General features: G+C 47.1%; 1 protein-coding gene across 1 annotated transcript; it reads right to left on the bottom strand.

The window, feature by feature from the left end:
- Nucleotides 1–645: 645 nt before the first annotated feature.
- Nucleotides 646–10,129, bottom strand: LOC103712324 (prefoldin subunit 5). Its single transcript, XM_008798811.6, has 4 exons — nt 9,827–10,129; nt 9,641–9,744; nt 3,653–3,730; nt 646–954 (listed from the first exon to the last, which is right to left on the bottom strand). Exons 1-4 carry the CDS (start codon nt 10,035–10,037, stop codon nt 871–873), a joined length of 477 nt encoding a protein of 158 aa, XP_008797033.3. The 5' UTR covers nt 10,038–10,129; the 3' UTR covers nt 646–870.
- Between the last annotated feature and the right edge of the window lie 10,714 nt (nt 10,130–20,843).

The following is a 20,843-nucleotide window of genomic DNA, read 5'->3' as shown; positions in this document are numbered from 1 at the left end:
TAAACATCATTTAAGGAATCACAAATGCATGCGAACAACACATCATGAAATTTTCAAACATTGGAATTTGGAAATATCTGGGAAATTATAAAATGGGTATCGAATACTGAAAACTTATATCCAGCAGATACCAATGGATGTTTTAGAATAGAGTAAGCTAAGCAACCTCTCTTTGTTTTCATTGCAAGTTTTATGCGTTCGATGTTTTACCGGACTTAGATATTAGCATGTTGTTTCATGGATCCAGTCCACCCCATCAGCCTCCTGTTAGAGAATGAACTTTCATTAGAAGTACACATGGAACGATGGCAATATATCTGCCCAATGACAACTCTTTCTCATGGCTGCTGTGGATTCGTTCAACTCTCTGATACTTCATTGCCCATCTCTGAAGACAGATGTCCAGAGAGTCTGAACTTCCTATATAAGAACACAAAGTTTGCAAGAATAGCTCTCTCCAGCACTGAACATCAGCAACATTTGGTAGGGGCAGGCGATGCTCTCATCAATGGACATGGCATGGGCATTTGATGCACATTCTTAACCCTACTGCCATGTGTGATGGAAAAGTTTATACCACTCCACAATCCATCAACCAAGATCATGAAATATACAAACTCCACATTCTCGTGTGTTCGGAGTACCTAAACCATAAGCCAGTTTTAAGATCTATTGACATTAACATGTATCTGGAATAATACAGGCAAGGTGGCAGGAGCATCTAATTGAAAAAAGAAAAGAAAAGAAAAGAAAAGAAAAGAAACCCTGAAAGATGCAAATAAACAAAGGTTTTTACTCGGAACCAAATATTATAATTCAAGTGTCCAACTATGAATTTCAAGAATTACAAATAGCTGCCACTTTGTACTCTCATGTACTTGAGGTTGATTGCCTGAGTTTTGCTTGTAAGACTATTCCAGCTTCATCTGCTACGTTTTTCTTCTTGGAAGCCATCTGCATCATTAGATAGCCAAAGTTAGCCATTGAATGAAGAAAGTTTTTGCACTAAGTAGTGGCTTGCCAGTTCTCAAAAGGCCACTTAAAGTAAATGATCAAAAATTGTATGATAGCACTAAAATTTGTAAGGGTGCATGATTTTTCTTAAAAGCACGTAAGTGTGTTGGGTTCAACCCAAGACATCAAAATGCAAGCCATTCATCTAGCCAATGGACTTATAACCATCACCATCAACCTTCTCCCAACTATTTCAGGCTATCTCACACCCCAGTACATGAAAATCAGATCAGGATTCTTACATAGTTGGAGATGCTTTTTATGACTGCATGTCAACCTAATGTAAATCCTCCACATATCTCATCTATGCTTATGACCAGCAGTGGCATTGTTATGGATTTCATGTCTAGCATAAAAAATTGTTAATTGATATGCGAGGGCATGATAATGCATTGGAATCTGAAGGTTGCAGTAGAGAAGAAAAAGAAAATATTTTATTGAAGAGATGTGGGGAGAGGAGGGGAAGAAAAAGGTTGGTGGTAAAGAAAAGGCAAGTTAATAAAATCATTCGTGAAAATGCAGAAATTTTCTTTGATTCATTTTTACTTTCAGAAAATCTTAAAAAAACACATTCCACGAATCCTTCACTTGTCACAACAAATGATTAAATTAATGAAATACTGCTTTAATTTATTAAATAGTAAAAGCCATAGACCAAAAAGTGAGCAATTTCTTTTTGTTATAAACCATTAAAAACTGTAACACCAAACAAACTGGGGCTTTGCCTCCCCACTCCGTTCTCTGTCCCTACCTTCTCTCCACCCTATATTGTGCAAAATAACTCTCATTTTGATGAAGAATATCCATAGGACCGGTTTTTGACTCAATCTAACCTGAACTTTTGGGTAAACCTAGGTTCTGGTTTGGGATAAGATCATGAGCCGCTTCAAGTCATATCTTATGGTTAGGTCTTGAAATAGTTGCAGGCGAACCTCCTTGATAGCTAGTATACTCCATGGCAACGTATGCAGAGGCATACAGCACCTGATAGATGATGTTCCCCAAACTTGACATTGGACTAGTGATTGGTTGACATCTATGGTAAAGGACGTACCATGCAGCTAGGGGCCCTTTTAAAAGGCAGAAAAGGCCAGGTTAATGACGTCCCCTGAATGCTCTTCACCTCAAAATAAATCAACCTCGCAAAACCCCTGTGAAACAAGGTTTTGAATTTATTTAAATTAGCTCCCTAGTCAACACGCAGACTGCCACTTTGCCAACCCAAACAAGGGTGTCAGCAAATCCAAGGGCTGTTTTTAAGGCCTTGGTTGGCACTTCATCCTATAGTACCAGACATGGAGGGGCAGCTATAGACACCCCACATTTTGGCACCCGACACATACTACGAGGATGTTAAACTATGCGATGCCCGTAAGCCTGATATCATTACCCCTACATAGGCCAAGTGCATAAATCATAAATAAATAGAAGCATTTCTTCATTCTTGAAAATTGGGTCTTCGAAAAACAAATTGTGACCTTCCTGACTTCCAGATAGGAAAGTCTTGCCTTCCGGATTCAAAATTTGATTTTGGGACCCTGTTTAACAAAGTGGAATCACCTAGTAGTCCTGGTTGTTTGGATTGTAGGTTCTTGTCATCCGAATTTGTCGTCCAAGTGTCTAGAGGAGAGTACCAACAGACTTTTCAAATGTTGAAGCTTAGAGGACCTATGTACCCATGGATGCCTACCCTATGGAGCTGCAGTCACTGGCCACTTGAGAGCATCAATTCTCAATTCCTTCAAAGGTGAGTAACGAGAGGATGACAGAAACTTTGATGCTGAAAGAGAGAGCTCAAGGAGAAATGGAGGTTGAGAAGACTCTTTGAGCAAACATCATCCAAGGCCGAAGCGAAAACTTCATCCCAGGCTCAACCCACTCTCTTTCCTTATTTCTCTTTATCTTTAGGTCGTCCCCTCATACATGCATAGGTTTAGTATTTGCATTTCATAATTCAATTACCTATCTTTACTTTGAGAGTCCTATAAAGGGGAGTTGTAGTCAATCCTCCCTCACCAACCTCTTCTAGACTGATCTTTCATTTCTATTTTGCAGTCGTCCATATGAAGATCCTTAGGCTGAGTATACTCTGTCCTAGGAAGGCGAACGAATGCAATCAACAAATCTCCCGGAGCAAGTCAAGGCATCTTGGCAGCCAATTGTAGGATGGTGATCATAGAGCTTTGTTGATACAATAGGACCCAACAGTAGTGCTCAAGTTAGTTATCACATTTAGCCACAACCCTCTACCAACATCTAGAGAGCGGCGCAACCCAGGTCCTACAGATGTGCAGCCGCATCAATAGATACTCTTGTTAAAAACAATTAAATAAGATCCACCAGTGTCTTAACTTGATAGTCATTGCCAACCTTAAATTTAGAATTAGAGTCAATGATGAAAAGGATCAGCCATTTAAAATTTACGCATTATGTCTTCTGGAAGCAATGGCATGTTAGATATACATCCAAAAAATTGCTATATTAGGTTTTCAATCTTTATGCAAAAAGTAGTTATTTATACAGCTCTAGTCTAGTGGAAATGAAACAAATAAATAGAAATGTTCTATCTCCCTTTAAATAAATAGCAAAGGATTTAAAAGCATAGCATGCGAGCACAAGGTTTCTGGTGGATAAATACCTCAATAAGTTCCTCATAATTAGACTTGAGTAAATTAATTTTCCGATCACAATAATCCTTGCCCTCAGTCATGGTTTTCTGTAATAAACAAAGTAAAATCAACAAAAATAGGAGATAAACAAGAAGGATGTGCAAATGGAATACATAGGCAAGCATATAAACATATATGAAATTATACATATAAGGCATATATTATCACCTAGAAATAGATAATCTATCAAGATTTTTTTGGTCCACATTTTTCTATAGGTACAATGAATTCCCCCTGTTGGCTTGCAATACTAGTGTCAAACGCCTAGAAATGTTTAATTGCTTTTACATGCAAAAATCTCATAAACTAAAAGTAAGAAGCAAATTATGAAATTATTTCACAAAAAAACACAAATCTATATGCATCAAAAGATTGAATACCAAAATGGCATGCATGTTGATTCCAAACATTCTCAAGCCAGATGCGGATATGCATGTTTTAATGGATTATGTTGATTCTCACCATTTCTTTTTTATAGCAGCGTCAGACACCTAAGAACAAGAGAGCGCCTTCACACTTAATCTCCTTAATCAAAATAGGTGACATAATTGACTCAACAAGTTAAACCAAGTAGGTTGGAAGTGGAAACAGATTATTGATTTTTTTTTTTTTTGCTTATCAACATATATAAATTGATTATTTTATGCTTAAAATTACAGAAACACGAGTATGTAATTCATGCACCAAACTAACAATAAAAAGCATGCCCATTAAATCATTCAAACTATGAAAGGCAAGTAGGACTTGACCCAAGTTGACACAACATCAATGTTGCAACATCAATGTTCCAACCCAAATTGCCAATTTATTAGCAACAAAATAGAACCTAAGCCTATCCAGGCTATTCAGAGCACCTGTCTGGGCATCAGATATGCCTTATTCTAATAAGACATAGGTGGCTATAGAGTTTGGCTCTTGACAAGAAGGCACATCACATAACCAACAAGCATGGTTGCCAATAAGCTTGCCTTATGGTTATTGCGAAAAGGAGACAGAAGTTTGAGCAATAGAGGAAGATGGAGGGGGAAAAAAAAGATAACGGGAAGAAAATATTTTATTGAACCTACAAAGAGTTTGTGAAGTATAAGTAAACTACAAAGGCCTGCACACACTAAAACTTAGCACAAGATAAGTATGTTAAGGTGTATGTTAAGGTGTATGTACGGTAAAACTAGGTAAAACAAATTGCAAATAAATAAATTTGAGATAGCTTTAGAGTTAAACCAATAGAAGATAAGGTGATGGAGAACATATTTAAATGGCAAAATCGAGTAAAACAGAAAATTGGATGAAGCCCCATAAAAGAGAAGGGATTGAATTTATGCAGAAAACATCTAACAAGAGGGAAAGATTAGAAAAAAGGAAAAAGACAAAAAAGATGGCTGTTACAAGAAAGCATTTATAAAAGCATTTTGTGTAGCTTGTGAACAGAACTCAACAGCAATACAAGTAAGGTGCTGAATTGATTGAATCCATTTCCAAATAGGACTAATTTTTTACCGTCCACATCATGTACACTTTAAGGGCCTGTTTAGGAGAAAACTCGCCAGATTTGGCAAGATCAGTTGGGGAAGGGGAGCTGGAGAAGAGAGAGTGCCGGAGAGGCCATTATGGGGCTCACATGGCCGATCGCCATGGGATTAAAAAAAATATTTCTTGAAATATTTTTCTTTTATCCTGTAGGGATTGGGACCTGACACCCATGATGGCTCTTTTCAGGCATCTTCTCTTCTTCTCTAACACTTGTTCCTCAGTTGATCACACCATATCAAGCAAGGTATCTTCTAAGCTTGGGCGAGCTAGGATCAGTCTATGGTTAATTAAAATTAGTTAGGCTCGAGCCTGGCCCGGCCCAGCCTTCGGGCCTACTTCCCATGCCTGAGCCAGTACTTACCCAGGATTAAAGCTTTGGATCGAGTTTCGAGTTTTCTTACTCTTTTTTACTTCAACTTGAAAAATAAAAAAAATGCAAAACATAAGAACCACTTGAAATCTTAGCCAACGCACCTAAGCTCTTGCCTGAGCCCCAAAAGCTAGACCTCTTCCACTAGCTTCGTGCTCCTCCAAACTTCATCTTCGACTCCTCCAACCTTCGTGCTCCTCCTACTCCATCCCCTTCCCCACCCCAAGCCCCAAACACTAGCCCTCTCGCTCTAGGGTTTTTCCCTAGGAAAACCCTATATCTCTTCCCCTTCCAAGGCAGAGAGCACATCTTTGACAAGATCTCCAACAATGAGTGGAAGAACCACTACTTCAAGCCCCCGCAAATCCTCAAAAAGAGCAGTGCCTCGCCTCCCCCAATCAAGTCCTTTGCCTACAACCCTAAAATCCCTCGCATCTTGAGCTAGAACAGGGCTGAAGCAGTGCGTCTGCTCTCCGATTTGCCACCCTCGGTCATTCTAGTGCACGTACCACCATCATGAGTACAAGTGGGGTGCTGGTGGCCACGTCGCTAGAAAAATCCTATGAGATTGCAATCGAAGGTGGCAGGCTCATCATCGACGCTCTGACAAATGAAGGGAAGAAAGGAGAAGAAAGGCAAAGAAGAAGAGAGGAACGATGAACCAGTGAACCAGCCTCAATAATGAACCAGCCCAAGGGTTACCTACTTATATGTATAATTTGGGCTAGGCTAGGCTAGGGTCAGGCTTCAATACCTAAACCCAAGTCCGACTCGTTTAATAGATGGGCACAGTTTTCAGGTCTAGCCTAGCCTGTCGGCTTATAATCTAGACCCAAGTCTAACCAAAAGGCTTCGAGCTTGAGTAGGCAATCGGGCCGCCCGGCCCATGACCAAGTCTAGTTTTTTCCAAACATGCCCTAAATTGAGTAACATATACATTATAGGTAATGCCAATCCCTCATGTACTTGCACTCAATCTAGGCCTCCAAGCTAAGATTTGAGTGATGGTCCAAAACATACAAAATCACACAATACTTTATTGACCAATATCATAATCTCTCCAACTCTCTAAACTAGTCCATGCAATGTGAATATCTTGCTAGACTACACATTCGTGCAATTGGACCTACCAATATTAATAATTTGATTTGGATGGATTTACTTGATGTTTATTGTTTAAAAAAATAGCGTACATACAATTAGCACTTAATTCTCAACAATCAATATGCATCTTTTGTATGACTCAAGATTTTTAGCTTGTTTATAATAAGTCAAAAAAGCATGTCTATGAGCTCCAAAAGCAAGTTTAAATCTTTATAAGCGTGTAAAAGTAGATGTAGTTCAAGTGCCCTCCTTTTCTCTTTTTTCTTTTTATTTTGGAGGGGAAGGGGTGCGTGGAGGCGTTAGTATGACATTTGTGTATCCTTCAACAATGTTGTATCTAAGGTTTGTATCTAAGGTTTGCAGTCTCAAAACTGAACCCTGTACAACTACCATCTTGTTACTATATTGGTACACCCGGTATGGAGACCGGCTCTGTGTGCTCTCCGTACTGCGTATTGATTCGGTATTGGTACGGTACGATATGGAAACCTTAGTTATATCTCTCCATGTAGTTCTTGTAACTTAGCATGAACATACATGGTGTTGTTCTAATCCTTGCCTGATGGGAAAAAGATCAAAAAACAGTCAAGCTTAGTAATTTAGCATTCATAATAGATGTCAACAACCAAATCAATATCAACAACTAGGTAACTACACTTGCCTTTTTCATAATTTTACAATGCTGTATCCAACTATCCATAAAGGGAACAATAAGCATGCATGTGCTTGTTCCATATATATATATATATATATATATATATATATATATATCTGTTTTCCTTAGGCATTTGTCTTAAGGTTTTGAAAATTTAACAATCTCGATCAGTTTCTGACTCAAGATCTAGATCAGGCCATAGTAGATCTTATAGTAAAGAAAAATCTGTTTTGGAATTATAAAGATATTACAAATATAAATATAATGCTGAACTGTACAAAAGATCCAACTGTTGAATCATGTCATTGCCAAATAAAATTTATAACCACAGGTCAATGATATATTTAGCTTTTCTGGACAAAAAATTATGCACCACTTTGATGACAGTCCCTCCAAAGAAATACTGAAATACGTGAAACAAAGGCCACTTAAAATGTTAGGACCAGCCACCCATTTCTCATAAAACCAAAATATTCAAAAAACTCTCTTTCTCTCTCAAAAATTAAAAAAATGAAATTTGGCTTCTCAGTAGGCATTTGTTTTCTTTTATTTTCAATTTATGACAGTCAAACTTGGGTTGAAGCCAGGCCAGTTGGTCATGTTTGTGGCTTTCTGGTCGAGGTATTCAAATTTCCAATAGTTTTCTTTCCCTCTTGATTTGCCAAACATTTTATTATGTTTTCCTCCCCTTCTATTTGAATCTTGAAATATCTATACCATAATAAAGCAAATCAAGGATCATCATATTTATCTACAACTTCATCTCTTTCCCAAGTTCCATGCTTTATGTCTTGCCCACTCTACTTTCTCCTATTCACTCATGCATCACACACACCCTTCACTGGTGTAAGTAACACATGCATGTAAAAGCATTAAAAGCAATCTATGCTTCAGGTTCTTAAGTCATCTTGCTACATCCAGCACATGATATGAAAGGATGGAGAGATGAATAGGAATGTTCCAAAGAGGATCAAGAAACATGAAAAACTAGATATTTGCTGCTAGAATGTTGTGTTGTTGCCTAGGGATACTAAATATACATTGCCTTATTATATTAGAGTTTTAACTATAAATCAAAATGTTGCGAAGTGGAAGGGAACAACATCCTGAGATCAGTAGATGGCATAATTAGAAACAAGTAAGGTGAAGTGTTGCTCTGGAATAAAATAAAAGAAGATTATGAGTAGGAAAAACTAGTTATCAAGAGAGTGACAGCAGAATTTCCTTTTTTTCCCTCCTTACAACCTTGTATGTCTAGTGGTGAGGCACATAATGAGCCACTTTCTCCAGGGAAATAATTAGCCACTTACTTACTGAAGTGGATGAAACAACCTTGGTATCCTCAGATTTGCTATTGTAGGACAGAGGTGTATTAAAATTTCAGCATTAATGGAAGTCTAGGATCAACAATTTGCATATAGGTCCATCATTAATAACTTCTACATCAAGATGAATGAAAAGGGAATGCAAGAGGATCTTTGCCGAGTGACGGAACAGGTAAATGACAATCAAATGGATGGCATCATTGGCTGCTTGAAAAAAAAAAAGCACAATAGTCAAGAAATTGGGAATGCGATACACACAAATTTGTCGATCACAGAAATTTAATTTGAACAGGTTAAAGTATTAACTAGTATCATACCTAAGGCTAACAGAGATCAGATGCAGGGGGTGAATGGGATGAAGCAAGCTGTTTAAAGCTACATTCCCTTGCATCAGTTCTGAAATTATAGTATCAGAGTGATTACATGCTCCAATAAGCATTTTACCAGATCAAATAAATACAAGTGGTAACGACGTTCATGCATTTTAAATGACCAATGAGGCATATTATTACTCTCAATGCCCAAAACCATCCTGACATATATGGATGGTACAAATGACTGGACTGCAAAAAGAAATCGTTCACGAAGAACCAGCTTGACCTTGTTATAGTTCTCAAGTTGAAAGTAAAAAATCTCTGCCGATCTTCCCTCTTCATTAGATAATTTAGGAGGACAGTTGTCATTCTGGAATCAAAAACATCTATTTTCTAAGTTATCCTATTACGAATACCCGAATTTACCGCAACAATTTTGGGGCCAAAAAGCAAATGTGCATCAGGCAATATGCAATGATATCAAGAAAAAACATCTCCACAATCCAGCAGTTCCAAAACTGTATGGGGACCCTAGGTTCAACCAGTATTGCTAAATATTCTAAATTTCTAGCAGGAAACAATCTAAACGCTCCAAAAACACAAGAAGGGACTTGAAAGGTGACATCTTTATCAAAAAGGAGGAACAGAGGAAGCACCTCGATGAAGTATCCCGTCCCCACATCAACGAGAACTTTGTCGGCGTCATCGAGGGTGCCAGGAACGTAGAGAGACGCCGTGAGAGGGACCAGCAGCTTCTTCCCTACAGAATCGAACAAACTTTTCATGAGAATCAAAGAAGAAAGCCTGTAGAGAGGGAGGGAAGGAGGGAGAGAGATGGATGCCTTGGGGGCGGAGGGAGAGATCGTGGATGGCGGAGGAGGCGATCTCGAGGCGGGCGGCGGCAGTCCGGATCTTGTTTAGGCTGTCCTGGAGGAGATTGACCTCGAGATCGGACTGCTCCTTGAGGGATTTGAGCTGCTCCAAACTCATCTTCTCCATGTCCGAAACCCTAATCGTGTTCCCGGCCCCTGCCCCCTGCCCTCGCGTCGCCATGGATGCACACGCGGTGAGGGAGGGAGAGCGGAGAGAGCAGAACACCGCAGAGAGGTTTTCGTACTTTTTTTTTTTAAGTTCTACTTCCGGCTGTTTCTACTGGTCTTGGCCCGTGCGCTTGAGGGAAAGCGTGGTCTTTGTCACACGGTCTCCTTGGACATCAAGGCGAGCACCTTTTTTTTTTTTTTTCTTTTTTTTTTTCCTCTTTCCTCCTCCAATATAATGTGTCCTCACACCAAGCATACATGACTATAGCCAAAAAAAAAAATCAAATAAATAATAAATAAAAAAGCTGACTAAGTGAGTAGAAAACATCCACCTAGTTCATCCAAAGAAAACCCTCCGAGTGATGCACCGCGTAGGAGGCCACCTAGTTTACTCGGTAGCTATGTTAGCCTTCCGATAAACATATGTGGCTCTGAATGAACAATAATCTCCTGCCATCCGTCGTATATCAAGGAGCAAGGATTGCCCATCCGACTTGGAGAGTCGCCCGCATATCCTCTCGATCACAAGGTCGAGTCACCCTCCATGTGGATGCACTTTACACTCAGATAGCGTCTCGCGTAGGAAAAGCTCTCTCCCATGTCGTCCGCAGCTCCGCTACAATGACAGAGGTACTGTAGATCCGTCGATCGCAAGTCGTCACAAATCTGAAGTGGTGATCTCTGATGACAAAGCTCACACTCCCCTCTTACCTCGCCTAGCAGCACTGCCATCAAAATTCATCTTGAAAAAAGTACTATTCATCAAAACGTATACCTAAGGAAAGTACTTGTTGCTGGAAATTGGACCCGGGGGCCGCCGCGAAGCCGGGGAAGGAGGAGCTCCGCTGCTACAGGGGGCGGACGGCGGTGCGCCGGCCGGCTGCGTCCTCCGCTGCGGGGGGGTGTGCAAGTCCTGCAAGGAAAACCGGTGGCCGGGCTCCCCGGCGCCGGCCCTCCGATGCCTAAGTCAGAGGGGGCAAGTATGTGGAGAGAGCAGGGAAGAGAGTATATGGAGAAGACAGCAAGAACATTTGGATAAGATAAAGAAGACGAAGAGGATGATGTCCTCAATTGTGTCTATGCTTCCCGGCGGGTTCAGTCCAGGGGATCTGTTTCCGTTTTTTGTTTGTCCCCCCCCTGGTTCTCCCAGCTTCCCTTTTATAGGAGGGGATTACGTTACCTGGGAGGTAACCGGGGGATTTGTCCCTGTCTGTGATAATTGGGCACGATTTGGCCCATTTATGGCATAGTGGAGAACAGGGCCGAATCAGACCGGAATCAGGGAGTTGTCACGGTCGATCGGACCTGTTGGAGTGGTTGAACCGCCGGCCGTAGCGGGCCTGGGGTCTGTGGATGGTAAGTGCATTTATTACCGAATGAACCGGCGGTCAGGTAGAGCCATGCGCTCTGATGGTTCAGTGATCCGGAGATCGTCTTGGGCCGTGTTCATTAAATGACTGAGTGCATCGGAGACTTGAGAGAGTCTCGTGCATTAATGGCAGGTCGTGCCGAATACCTGCGAAGATCTTATGCCTTGATGGCTTGGAGATAGTGGCAGGTCGCAAGCCGTAGGAGTTGTCAGTCCCTTGGACTTTAGGCGGAGGTTGAACATTTGGTTAAGGCATCGGCTCGGCAAGAGTGCCGAGCCGAGCTGGTCGCCCAATGGGGCGCCCTGTGGCGGGGTTGCTTCAAGTACTCCTGGTCGGCGCCCTTTAGGCGAGCACCTTCTAGCAGAGCGCCTTGGCGCTGTCTTTGGTCGGCACTTTCTAACCGAGCAGCTTTGGGTGGGGCACCTCTTGGCACGCGCTCTGGTCGACGCCCTCTAGTCGAGCGCCTTCCTGGTCGGCATCCTTTGGCCGAGCAGCTTTCCGGTCGGCGCTCTTCGGCCGAGCGGCTTTCCGGTCGGCACTCCTTGGCCGAGCAGCTTTTCGGTCGGCGCTCTTCGGCCGAGCGGCTTTCCGGTCGGCGCTCTTCGGCCGAGCGCCTCTGTGGATATATGACTTAGGGTTTTTCCCCTAACACTACCCCCCGACTTCCGAGCTCCAGTTGGCTATCAGCTGGAGCGCGGGAAGTAGCTTTAATTGGGTCATCACGAATTCCGAAAATTTTGATTTACTGTGCGTTTTGAGTTATCGAACGCTTCGAGGTGCCTTTAATAGGCGGCGTCTCTTCTTTCCCGAAGAACCTCATTACTGGGACACCTTTTGCGAAGCGTCCTCGCGTCGTGGGCTCATGATGGGGCCGCACGATCTTCGATTGCGGATGCCTTTCCGCACGATCCGATGGGGCGCTTCGACATTCGAAGCGCTAGCCCTAATTAAATGCGTCGTTCTGTCTTTTAGGCCGACACGTGTTATCATCTAACCAGGACGCAGCGCTTTCTTCGCTGATCCGGGCCGTTGGGGAGGTCTATATAAACTCTCCCCCGGCCCCCTGTCCTCTTTCTATTGCCTTCTGCTTCCAGCTTCCTATTCTCCCAGTCTTCCTCAGACCGAAGTCCCTTTTCTCCGGCATCTTTCCCAGGTCCCCCTTCTTTTTGATTTCCCTCTCTTGTAATGGGTTCTTTGCCTAGCGAAGTAGTATCCACCATGAGTGTCCTGGAGGTCGAGATGACCGAAGAGTGGTTTTTCCCTCTTCACGGGTTCCATTTGGAACCCGCCAGGCGAAGGGATCGGGTAACCGATCCTCCGGTAGGCCGGATCGGAGTGCACTCGGAGTCACTCTGGGCCGGCCTCCGATTTCCTCTTCACAGCTTTGCGAATGAGTTGCTGGCGGTATGCCAGTTGGTCCCGGCGCAACTCACTCCAAACGCTTGGAGGACAGTGATGGGTTTCCTATCACTGTGTTTACTACAGGGGATTCCTACCTCTGTCAACGTCTTCCGGCGACTTTTTATTTTTAAGTCGAACCCGGGAGACGGGGAGTGGCTCTACATCGCCCTCCGGGTGGGTCGTCCACTTTTTCATGGTGCCCCCTCATCCATTCATGGTTGGAAGGAGAAATTCTTCTTCCTGGGTTCTGAACGGTCCTGGGGGTTTGACCCCAGGTGGAGGCCGGCCCAACTTAAATCCATCAACAGGCTCCCCCAGCTTTCTCCGCGTGAGCAGGAGATCTTCGATACCATCCGCAGCCTTGGGGACGGGATTTTGCTGAACGGCCTCATTGGCGAGGACGCCCTGGTGAACGTGGACTTGAGCTCGGCACGTCCTCAGGGTAAGGATAGTTACAGCAACTTCTTATTTCCTTATTGTTCTAATGTTCTAATTTTGCTCATCTTTGCAGACATCGCAAAAATGGTGACCAAGAGCGAAGTCCTTTACGCCCGCTTCCAGAAGAGGGCGGCCGAACTCTCAGGAGAACCAACCGAGCCGAGGAAGAAAGCAAAGACCTCGGCGAAGACCTCGACGACCACAACCGTTGAGGCGCGCGCTTCTCGCCCCGTGCGCCCTGAGGCTGGTCGGGGAGAAGGCGTGGGCTCTGGCGGAGCCACGATGGCACTTCCGTGTCCGGTGCCGATTTCGCAAGTCCCTGGTCGGCGGGAAGCTCCAAATTCCGACCAGGGAGGGAGGACCTCAACAGATCTGGCGCTCGCACGCCCCACCTCTACCACGCAGCGGTCCGGTCAGCCGTCTACTCGACCCCAATTCTCCAGCTCTGAGCCGGGGAATAGCCAAGAAGCAACGGGGTCGGCCGCACCCAGGCCAGCTGAGGCCGGTCTGGCGGGTTCTTCGGGTCCTCAGGAGCGGGTGCCTTACGCTCCTGGATGGGCTGTTTTCGAGGGCGACTCGGCCCTCGATAATGCACAAGTGGCGCGCGAAGTTCTTCGGGTCGCGCTGCTCCCGGCCGACCAGGCCAAAATTCGGTCCATGAACTACGGCGAGTTCATGGACTCCGCTATTTGCTCTTCCATCCGAGTAAGTCAGCTTTTATCTCTGTGCAAATTTGTGTTTCGGCTTAAAACTGTTTCTTACATGTCCCTCTTGCAGCGCCTCCACGAGACCGAGACGATGATTCACATCATCCAGGACTATCGGGACCGGGCCCGAAGGCATCAAAGGGGGCGCGAGGAGGCCGAAACAAAGTTCCTCGCGTCTGAGGCCGAGCAGAAAGTGCTTCAAGCGAAGCTAGGGGCGGCCGAAGACGAGGTTCGGACTCTGGTCGCCGAACTTGAAGAGGAGAAGGGCGCGCACTCTTTGACTAGGTCCGAAGTGCGCGCCGCGGAGGCCCGTCGGACGGAGGCCGAATCGTCGCTCGCTATACGCGAGCAGGAGGTGGGGGAGGCTCGAATAAAGGTCCGAGATCTCGAGATCCGTCTACTTGACGTGCAATCTCTGCTCGCGGATCGCGAAAGAGAAATAAAGATTTTGGAGCGGAAGGCCGCCTACCATGAGGCTCGGGAGAAGGAGGCCCGGGAGCAGGCCCAGGACGCCGTCAAGCTCTTCCGTGAATCGGAAGAGTTTCGCAACTTGATGGAAGAGGAAGGCGTCAATGGTCTCATCGGCTTCAAGGACTTCCACAATCAGTTGCGGCGACTTCTCCCAGATTTCGACCTTAGCCTGCTTCAACCAGGCGCTGGGGTCGAAAACCCAGAAGCGGAGGCGGAGGTAGAGGTTCCAACCTCTGGCGGGACCGACCAGGAGGGTCAAGCTGAAGAAGGCGAGATCGTTCTCGAGGTCACCGAGGCAGCTCCTAAAGCCACCGTGGGGGCCTCGGCCGCAGTAGAGCCAGCTGTTCCTGAAGTCGCCGGGCCTGAGCACTTGGTGTAGTTTCCCCTTTTTCCTATCTTCTTTTTCCTTTTTGTAAGCCAGAGCGGCCTCTATACTTTGTTAAGGCCGGGTCCGAGCTCTTGTACTAGGCCTCCGGGCTTTTTGAAATGAATATTCATGTGTGGAAACTTGTCTATTGTAGCTCAAGTTTCTCTGCTCGGATCTATTTTGGGTTCCGAGAATATGGGCTCTAGGGCCTGAGCTTAAGTTTTGGCTTGCCGAGCTCCATTGCTCGGTTCTTCGACCAATGGTATAGCAACGCATAGATAATGTAAAAAACATTAAATAAATGGGTACCTTGTACCGTATGCGTCCATGCGCCGAGGCGACTGAGGACGCTTCTCTGCTCGGACTCCGTTCTTCGAGGACGTCGGCAGAGAAATCCAGAAGCAGAATAGATAATGTAAAAAACATTAAATAAATGGGTACCTTGTACCGTATGCGTCCTTGCGCCGAGGCGACTGAAGACGCTTCTCTGCTCGGACTCCGTTCTTCGAGGACGTCGGCAGATAAATCCAGAAGCAGAATAGATAATGTAAAAAACATTAAATAAATGGGTACCTTGTACCGTATGCGTCCTTGCGCCGAGGCGACTGAAGACGCTTCTCTGCTCGGACTCCGTTCTTCGAGGACGTCGGCAGAGAAATCCAGAAGCAGAATGGGTACCTTGTACCGTATGCGTCCTTGCGCCGAGGCGACTGAGGACACTTCTCTGCTCGGACTCCGTTCTTCGAGGACGTCGGCAGAGAAATCCAGAAGCAGAATAGATAATGTAAAAAACATTAAATAAATGGGTACCTTGTACCGTATGCGTCCTTGCGCCAAGGCGACTGAAGACGCTTCTCTGCTCGGACTCCGTTCTTCGAGGACGTCGGCAGAGAAATCCAAAAATGGAATAGCGGGCCGAGCTCGTTGGCTGAAGCCGGTAAAGAATGAGCCGAGCTCGCTTGGCCAATAAAGACAACATCCCAACGTATCGGGGCATCCCGATGAACCGGGGCATCTCGGCCGAGGTCGGGGTAGGAGCACGAGCCGAGCTCGTCCGGTCAGAGAGGACCGCTACTCAATAGTCGATGGAGCACGAGCCGAGCTCGTCCGGTCAGAGGACCGCTACTCAATAGTCGATGGAGCACGAGCCGAGCTCGTCCGGTCAGAGAGGACCGCTACTCAATAATCGATGGAGCACGAGCCGAGCTCGTCCGGTCAGAGAGGACCGCTACTCAATAATCGATGGAGCACGAGCCGAGCTCGTCCGGTCAGAGGACCGCTACTCAATAGTCGATGGAGCACGAGCCGAGCTCGTCCGGTCAGAGAGGACCGCTACTCAATAATCGATGGAGCACGAGCCGAGCTCGTCCATGGAGAGCGCACCATAAACTCATGGACATCTTCAGGGAGTCCACGCAGGTACTCCATCATCCCGAGGTATCAGGGCATCCCAACCGTGGTTAGGGAAGAATAAACCTGATGCCATGAGATAATCAAGAAAATTGGTGAGCTCGGAATAAGTTCGCAATCCATCAGTTTACCGTGAAATGAAATTTATAGAGTGAAATTCATAAGATGAAATTTAATGGTTGAATAATGAGGGACCCCTTAGGGTTCTACTGGTGGTACACGCGGAGATTTTCAGAGCTCCAGCTCCGCGGAATGGGAGTCCCATCTAGAGACTCCAATTGATAAGCTCCGGGTTGGCGAATGCGCGTGACTCGGTATGGTCCTTCCCAATTCGGGGCCAGCTTCCCTCGCTCAGTTGGTCGGGAGGTTTCAGCTCTTCTTAGGACAAGGTCCCCTGGTCTGAAAGATTTGACTTTGACCCTGGCGTTGTAGTACTGAGCTGTCTTTTGTTGGTACCTCGCCATACGCACTCGGACGACCTCCCTTGTTTCCTCGATCAAGTCGAGGTTGCCTCTGAGCTGCGAAGAGTTGGAGCTAGCATCGTGGTGCTCGACTCTTGGAGAGGGGAGCCCAATCTCTAGTGGAATGACGGCCTCCGTCCCATATGTCAGGTTGAAGGGAGTCTCGCCGGTGGGGACGCGGAACGTAGTCCGGTAAGCCCACAGGACATTGTATAGGTCTTCGACCCATTGTCCTTTGGATTTGTCGAGCCTGGTTTTGAGACCCTGCAAAATAGTATGATTTGTTACCTCGGTTTCTCCGTTTGTCTGAGGATGCGCGACCGAGGTGAAGCGGTGGTCAATGCCAAGCTCGGAGCAGAACTCTCTGAAATGGATGTTGTCGAACTGGCGACCGTTGTCAGAGATAAGGATGCGGGGAAGCCCGAATCTGCAAATGATGGACTTCCAAACGAAATCCCGCATCTTCTGCTCGGTTATCCGGGCGAGGGGCTCAGCTTCCACCCACTTAGTGAAGTAGTCGATGGAGACGACCAGGAACTTCCTTTGCCCGGTGGCCAGAGGAAATGGCCCGAGGATGTCAATTCTCCACTGGGCAAAAGGCCAAGGGGAGCTGATAGAAGTCAAAAGAGCCGAGGGCCGGCGTTGAACGTTGGCGTTCCTTTGGCACCGGTCGCATCTCTTAACGAAATCCATAGCATCCTTCTGGAGTGTCGGCCAATAATACCCTTGGCGCAGAATTTTATGGGCCAAGGCTCGTCCTCCCAGATGGTTTCCACAAATTCCTTCGTGGACTTCGCGCAGGGCATAATTAGCTTCCGTTGGGCGAAGGCATCTGAGAAGGGGAGAGGTGAAGGATTTCCGATAGAGCTTTCCCTCGTATAGTATGTATCGGGTGGCGAGGCGCTTGATTCGGCGAGTCTCTCGTACATCAGCAGGGAGAGTTTCGTCTTGCAGATAGCTGATGAGTCCATCCATCCAGCTTGGCTCGAGCTCGGTGCAGAGGGTCTGCTCGGTCTCGTTCGTGCTGGGCTTTTGGAGATATTCCAGGACTGCCCCTTTGGGAAGCTCGCTCATGCGAGAGGACGCCAGCTTTGATAGCTGGTCGGCCCTGAGATTCTCCGACCTAGCAATATGTTGAATGTGGAAAGAGTCCAAGGTCGAGGCGAGATCCCGTACCTTCTGGAGATACTTCTGCATGGTCGGGTCTCTAGCTTCGAAGTCGCCCACAATTTGGTTGACAACGAGCTGAGAATCACTGAAGGCCTTCAAGTCCTTCACTCCTAGCTCTTTGGCTAGCTTAAGCCCGGCGACGAGCGCTTCATACTCCGCCATATTATTGGAAGCAGGAAACTCGAGGCGCAGGGCCTGCTCGGCGACCACCCCCTCCGGGCTGGTGAGAATAAATCCTGCTCCACTACCCCCCGAGTTTGAAGAGCCATCGACATGTAGAGCCCATGTAAAACTCGGGGTCTGCTCCAGCGGTGGCTCAGGTTCAGGCTTGACCTCATCTGGTATAGTGCACTCGGCCATAAAGTCTGCGAGTGCTTGTGCTTTGATCGCCTGTCTGGGCCGGTACTCAATGTCGAATTTTCCGAGCTCAATGGCCCATTTAGTGATCCGACCCGCACGATCCGATCTTTGCAGGATCTGCTTGATCGGCTGGTCAGTCAGCACGGCCACTGTGTGAGCTTGGAAGTAGGGTCGGAGCCTCCGAGCTGAGATGACCAAAGCATAGGCGGTCTTCTCAAGCTTGGAGTATCGGGTCTCAGCATCCCTTAAGACCCGGCTGGTGTTATACACCGGTTTCTGAAGTTTCCCCTCCTCTAGGACCAGGACCGAGCTTACTGCTACAGGGGAGACAGCTAAATACAAGTAGAGGAGCTCACCCTGTTGAGGCTTCGTGAGTAGGGGAGGGGAAGCCAGCAGGTGCTTGAGCTCTTCAAAAGATTGCTGGCACTCGTCCAACCACAAAAAGTTCTTCGGCTTCTTGAGGGCTGCAAAGAATGGAAGGCAGCGCTCGGCCGAGCGGGAGATAAACCTCCCGAGGGCTGCCACTCGGCCCGTGAGCCGCTGTACCTCCTTGACCGTCCTGGGAGGCGTCATCCTTTGGAGGGCTCGGATCTTCTCTGGATTGGCCTCGATTCCTCGTTGTGTAATGATGAAGCCGAGGAATTTGCCGGAGGTGACCCCGAATGCACATTTAGCTGGGTTGAGCTTCATCTGGTACTTTCGGAGTGTGGAGAATGCTTCATTGAGGTCGGCTATGTGGTCTTGCGCCGCCTTGCTTTTCACCAGCATGTCATCCACGTAGACCTCCATGTTTCGGCCTATTTGGTCTTTGAAGATCCGGCTGACCAGCCTTTGATAAGTCGCCCCGGCATTTTTTAGACCGAATGGCATCACTTTGTAGCAGTAGGTTCCCCCGTCGGTGATGAAGGCTGTCTTTTCCTCGTCTTCTGGCGCCATGCGGATCTGGTTATATCCGGAAAAGGCGTCCATGAATGCCAGCAGCTCGTGACTCGAGGTGGAGTCCACGAGCTGGTCTATGCTGGGAAGTGGAAAGCTGTCCTTCGGGCAGGCTTTATTCAGGTCGGTGTAGTCCACGCACATACGCCACTTTCCGCTAGCTTTTTTGACGAGGACCACATTGGCGAGCCATTCCGGGTAGGATATCTTCCGGATGAAGCCGGCTTCAAGGAGCTTACCGACCTCCTCGGCTGCTGCTCGTTGTCGTTCAGGGGCGGCGCCTCGCTTCTTTTGTCGCACGGGCTTGCAGGTCGGCTTTACCTGAAGCCGGTGGACCATGACCTCCGGGTTTATTCCCGGCATATCTATAGGCGACCAGGCGAAGACATCCATATTGTCCCGTAGGAAGTTGACGAGGCGACTCCTCCCGTTTTCGCCAAGGCCAGAGCCGATCTGCACGGTTAGCTCGGGAAAGTTCTCTCGCAAGGGAACTTGAATTAACAACTCACCAGGCTCTACCCGCTCTTTCTGGGGGTTGACCCGTGCCTCCATAGCTTCAGTTGAGGGCTGGTCAGTCGTTGGGGCGGGCACCTCGGCTGGTCGTCTTGCCTCGTGGGTCGCTAGGTAGCATCGCCTTGCCACCATTTGGTCCCCTCGGACTTCACCGACTCCCTGGCTGGTGGGGAATCGCATCAGCAGGTGGTGAGTTGAGACCGCTGCTCGGAGGGCGTTGAGTCCTGGCCTTCCAAGGATGGCGTTGTAAACCGAGGGCAGGCGTATCACAAGGAAGCTCATACCCATGGTACTTTCACGAGGGGCGAGCCCGGCTGTGACCAGAAGGTCGATCTCGCCCTCTACTGGGACTGAATCCCCAGTGAATCCAACTAGCGGAGCATTCATCCTCCGTAGCTGTTCTTTTGTCATCCCCATTTTACAATAAGCATCAAAATACAAAACATTCGCCGAGCTTCCATTATCAACCAGGATGCGTTTTACATCAAATTTATTTATGATCATGGAGATGACCATGGCATCATCATGGGGAGTTTCGACTCCTTCTAGATCGTCATCTGAGAAGGAGATAGCTTCAGATGTGCGCGGGCGCTTCGAGGAGGCTCCTTCCCCTGAGGCTTCTCCAGCCGAGGTCCCTCCTCGGATAGTGTTGATGACGCCGGCGATGGGCCTGTTGGCATTGGAACCTTCAGGCTGTGCTGCTCCTTCGGCTGGCTTCTTCCCTTCGCGCCGGCCTTGCACAAACCGATCGAGCACCCCTCGGCGAATGAGCGCTTTGATCTCATTTCGGAGCTGATAACAATCCTCGGTATCATGGCCGTGATCCCGGTGAAAACGGCAATACTTCCGGAGATCACGCCGGATTCTGGTGTCTGACTTTGGAGGGGGGAGCCGGATGCAATCCCGATTCTCAATCTCCATGAGGATTTCAGCCCGAGGAGCATTAAGGGGAGTATACTTTTCATACCTCCCTTCAGGTGCACGGGCCTGCAGTGGGAACCTCGGGCGGAGTGACCTCTGCTGCGGCGGTCCTCTCAACCGGGGTGGACTCTTCGGGTGGGGCGGATTCTTAGCTCGTCGTGGAGACGAGCTTCTGGGTCGGCCGCGTTCCTCGCGGCGCCTCTTCTTGGGATTCTGCTCGGTCCCGCCCCGCCTGACGGCCACGGCTTCCTCAGCCTTGGCGTACTTCCGGGCCCGAGCGAACATTTCTGTAAG

This window comes from Phoenix dactylifera, chromosome 12 (assembly GCF_051530095.1).
Source record: "Phoenix dactylifera cultivar Ajwa chromosome 12, Ajwa_hap1_PhDact_Kaust_v1.1, whole genome shotgun sequence".
Taxonomy (NCBI): Eukaryota; Viridiplantae; Streptophyta; class Magnoliopsida; order Arecales; family Arecaceae; genus Phoenix; species Phoenix dactylifera.
This window is presented reverse-complemented; position numbering and strand designations above follow the sequence as displayed.

Bases quoted from the DNA above. Each gene is read 5' to 3' on its own strand.
- LOC103712324 (XM_008798811.6), bottom strand. From the start codon at position 10,037: ATGGCGACGCGAGGGCAGGGGGCAGGGGCCGGGAACACGATTAGGGTT. The intron at 9,745-9,826 runs GCATCCATCTCT...TCGATTCTGTAG, and splicing joins TCTCTCCCTCCGCCCCCAAG to GGAAGAAGCTGCTGGTCCCT. The intron at 955-3,652 runs GTATTTATCCAC...CTAATGATGCAG, and splicing joins ATTATGAGGAACTTATTGAG to ATGGCTTCCAAGAAGAAAAA.